The sequence below is a fragment of the Mustelus asterias genome, chromosome 4, assembly GCF_964213995.1.
Source record: "Mustelus asterias chromosome 4, sMusAst1.hap1.1, whole genome shotgun sequence".
NCBI lineage: Eukaryota > Metazoa > Chordata > Chondrichthyes > Carcharhiniformes > Triakidae > Mustelus > Mustelus asterias.
Genome location: NC_135804.1, coordinates 2,851,450 through 2,855,811, shown reverse-complemented (window position 1 = coordinate 2,855,811; position 4,362 = coordinate 2,851,450). Strand labels below are relative to the sequence as shown.

General features: G+C 63.7%; 1 protein-coding gene across 1 annotated transcript in view; it reads right to left on the bottom strand.

Annotated features, from left to right (window-relative positions):
* LOC144492437 (uncharacterized) overlaps positions 1–2,759 on the bottom strand; it is a 3,146-nt gene extending 387 nt beyond the window's left edge. The window contains exon 1 of the mRNA XM_078210445.1: positions 1,076–2,759. Within this exon, the coding sequence (XP_078066571.1) occupies positions 1,076–2,396 (1,321 nt within the window). The 5' untranslated portion in view covers positions 2,397–2,759. The remainder of the gene's footprint in view (positions 1–1,075) is intronic.
* Positions 2,760–4,362: the final 1,603 nt, after the last annotated feature.

Sequence of the window (4,362 nt, the reverse complement as noted above, 5' to 3'; positions counted from 1 at the left end):
TTAGGGGGTGTATTTAGGGGGGTAGGGGGTGTATTTAGGGGGGGTAGGGGGTGTGTTTAGGGGGGTAGGGGGGTGTTTAGGGGGGGTAGGGGGTGTGTTTAGGGGGGTAGGGGGTGTGTTTAGGGGGGGTAGGGGGGTGTTAGGGGGGTGGGGGGTGTTTGGGGGGGGTGGGGGGGTGGGGGGTGGTGGGGGGTGGGGGGGTGGGGGGTGTGGGGGGGGTGGGGGTTGTTTGGGGTGGGTGGAGGGGTGTCGGGGTGTTTGGGGGGTGTCGGGGGGCGTGGGCGGGGGGGGGTGTCGGGGGGGGGTGTGTCGGGGGGGTGGGGGGGGTGTGTCGGGGGGGTGGGGGTGTGTGTCGATGGTGTGTGTCGGGGGTGTGTGTCGGGGGGGGTGTGTTGGGGGGGGTGTGTCGGGGGGGTGTGTCGGGGGGGTGTGTCGGGGGGGTGTGTCGGGGGGGTGTGTCGGGGGGGGGGTGTCGGGGGGGGGTGTCGGGGGGGTGGGGGCGTGTGTCGGGGGGGGGGTGGGGGGGTGGGTTGTGTTGAGGGAGGGGGTTGGGTTGTGTTTAGGGGGGTTGGGTTGTGTTTAGGGGGGTGGGGTTGTGTTTAGGGGGGTGGGGTTGTGTTTAGGGGGGGTGGGGTTGTGTTTAGGGGGGGGTGGGGTTGTGTTTAGGGGGGGGTGGGGTTGTGTTTAGGGGGGGGTGGGGTTGTGTTTAGGGGGGTGGGGTTGTGTTTAGGGGGGGTGGGGTTGTGTTTAGGGGGGGTGGGGTTGTGTTTAGGGGTTGGTGGGGTTGTGTTTAGGGTTGGTGGGGTTGTGTTTAGGGGGGGTGGGGTTGTGTTTAGGGGGGGGTGGGGTTGTGTTTAGGGGGGGGTGGGGTTGTGTTTAGGGGGGGGTGGGGTTGTGTTTAGGGGGGGGTGGGGTTGTGTTTGGAGGGGGGGGTTTGTGTTGGGGGGGGGTTGTTTTTGGGGGGGGGGGTTGTGTTTGGGGGGGGGTTGTGTTTGGGGGGGGGGGTTGTGTTTGGGGGGGGGGGTTGTGTTTGGAGGGGGGGGTGTGTTTAGGGGGGGTGATAATTGGGACTTACCGAAATATTCCTTCTGGACATGAAGCTCCAGCTCCTTCTCCAGCTCCCGGGTCAGAGCCTCCAGTCTCCGCTCGGCCAGGCTGGGGCCGCTCTCCCGGGACGGGGTGACCTGGTAGGGGAGGCGGAATTTGTGGGCGGTGGGCGCCGCCTTCCCGGGGCTGTAGCTGTAGGAGAGGATGGAGCCGGCGGGAGGCTCGCTGCCGGGGGAGCCGGGCGCTCCCAGGGGCCGGGGATGGAGCTGCTCCCCGGGGGCCGGAGGGCCGTCCTCCAGCAGCGGGAGCTCGGGGTAAGCGGCGCTCATGGAGCCGCGGGAACTCTGGCTGGAAATGCTGCTCCTGGCGCTGAGAGCCGCCCCGGGCAGCTCGGCATCGGCCGCCGGGCCCGAGCAGCTGGAGCGGGGGCTGCTGCTGTGTCTCTGGTCGTAGCCGATGCTGATGCCGCTGGTGCGGTTGCTGCTGGCCTTGCTGCCGCCTCCCTCCGAGCTGGTCAGGCTGGCCCGCGGGCTCGACTGCTTGCTGGTGTCGCTGGCCGAGCTGGCGTAGCTGGAGCGGGAGCTGAGGGCGCTGCCGCCGCCGCTGCTGCCGCCGCTGCCCTCGCACTGGATCAGGCTGCACCGGGGGCTGGAGTAGCGATCCTGAGCCGGGCCCGGCACCACCAGGCTGGAGCGGGGGCTGGGGTAGAGGCTGGAGCGGGGGCTCTGCTCCTGGCCGCAGGAGGCCAGGCTGGAGCGGGGGCTGCTGCCGCTGCCCCGGGCCGAGGCGGCGCTGCTGCCGCTCCCCCGGCCGGAGACCGCGCTCCCCCGGGGCACCGACACAATGTTACCCGGGTTGGATACACTGTTACCCGGGGCCGATACATTGTTTCCCCGGGACACCGACACAATGTTGCCCCGGGCGCACACACTGGCGCCGGGGTAAAGCGGGTAAACTCCCTGGCGGCCGCAGCCCGCCTCCCCGCCGCTGTACCTGCGGCTCTCCCCGCCGGAGCTGAACCCGGCTCCCCCTCTCCTGTAGCCGCCCAGCGCCTCCGGCTCCCCGGCCGCCTCCCCGCCGCGACTCCCGCCCGCAGGCCGGGCAGCGGGGAGTTTGCAGAAGGGGCCCGGGCCCCGCTCCGGGTGGCTGCTGTCGGCTCCGTTCATCCTGTGTCCCGGCTCCAGCTGCGGGACCTGGGGCTGGTGTCCCGGCATCATCTGCAGGAAAAGCGCCCGCTTCCTCTCCTCCAGCTCCGGGCTGCTGTAGAAGCCGCCGGCAGGAACCTCAAACCGGGGCACGTCCTGCAGGAAACTCCCCTCAACTCCCAGCTCCTCCTCCAGCTTCGACATCGCTCCGGAGCGGCCAAACTCTCCGCAACTTGCAGCGAACTCCCAGCCCCGGCAGGAGAGCCAAACCCCGGCAGCAGAGCGAGTTAAAACATCGCTGCGGACGCTGCCTCTACCCGGCGGCTTTTGTTCTGCAATCGCTGATCAAATGCTGCATCTGAAGCCTGTGTGTCCCTGTCTGTGTCCCTCTCTGTGTCCCTGTCCCTCTCTGTCTGTGTCTCTGTGTCTGTCCCCCTCCCGGGGCCACATTTCATTTTCACATTGGAAATTCCCAGTGTGTCTGGGCTGAATTTCAGCGGCGCAGCACCGATCCCAATGGCGCGCCCGGCGGAGGGAAGCAGCTCACTCCCCGCACACAAACACCAACATATCCGGCTGCCAGGGCCGGCCCCTCCCTCCCTGCCTGCCCCCCTCTGCCGGCCTCCCCCCCCTGCCTGCCTCCCCCCCCTCTCCCTGCCTCCCCAAGCGGCACAGCCCCCCCTCCCCCCTGCTGCAGCTTATTGCCCCCCCCGGGCAGGGATGGGGAGGGTAGGGGGGGGACACACTGGCTGGAAGGAGGGACAAGGATGCCAGTCTGTCCCGGGCTCTCCCCCCCACCCCCCGGCTGCACTCTTTGGCGGGGCTGTGGAATGCGCGCAGTGGCACGGCCCAGGCAGGGCAGAGGGGGGGAGCGATGAGGCAGCCAGGAATGTGCTTCATTCCGAGGCCAAACAATGTGATGGAGAGACTCGGGGAGGGGGGGAAGAGAGAGCAGAAACTTTCACAAACTGCTCACTGCTTCACACACAGGCATTGAAAAAAGGAGCATTTTCTTCCCATTCTGCACAGCACGCGGAACACCCAGCCCCTTCTGCAGCAGCCAGCTTTCCCCAGCAATTCCCCCTTTTCCCTGAGAAATCACCCTCCCTGCTTTGTCCAAGAGCAGACACAATAATGGGGGAGTGGGTGAGAGTGCTGATAGCTGCGAGCTCAGGTGTCGGTGACACTCCGTGCCCTCTGGAATCTCTCCCTTGTGGCCATTGAAACCAGAGACAACTTCTGTCCAGCACAGGGTAATAGACCCAACAGAACAAACCCAACACACCGCATTATAACACGGGGTTAAAGATTAGACACTGGGTTATTGCCGGGTGGGGAGGGGGGAGATTAAGAAGGCACTGTGGCACAGTGATTAGCACTGCTGCCCCACAGCACCAGGGACCCAAGTTCGATTCCAGCCTTGGATGAATGTGTGGAGTTTGCATGTTCTCCCCATGTCTGCGTGGGTTTCCTCCGTGTGCTCCAGTTTCCACTCACAGTCCGAAAGACGTGCTGGAGAGGTGCACTGGTCATGCTAAATTCTCCCTCAGTGTACCCAAACAGGTGCCAGAGTGTGGCGACTGGATGATTTTCACAGTAACTTCATTACAGTATTAATGTAACACTAATAAATGAATGTAAAAAGAGATTAGATACCGATTATTACCGTGGAGGGTGAAGGTTACGCACCGGATTATAGCTCAGAGAGGGGGAGGATGAAAATTAGACCACAGCCTTCAAACTGAGATAGCAAAGGTGAATCTGTCTCAGGCAGTGCATTCCAGGTCCTAACCACTCGCTGTGTGAATCTGTCTCCACCACACTCTCAGACAGTACATTCCAGGTCCTAACCACTCGCTGTGTGAATCTGTCTCCACCACACTCTCAGACAGTACATTCCAGATCCTAACCACTCGCTGTGTGAATCTGCCTCCACCACACTCTCAGGCAGTACATTCCAGATCCTAACCACTCGCTGTGTGAATCTGTCTCCACCACACTCTCAGACAGTACATTCCAGGTCCTAACCACTCGCTGTGTGAATCTGTCTCCACCACACTCTCAGGCAGTGCATTCCAGATCCTAACCACTCGCTGTGTGAATCTGTCTCCACCACACTCTCAGACAGTGCATTCCAAATCCTAACCACTCGCTGTGTGAATCTGTCTCC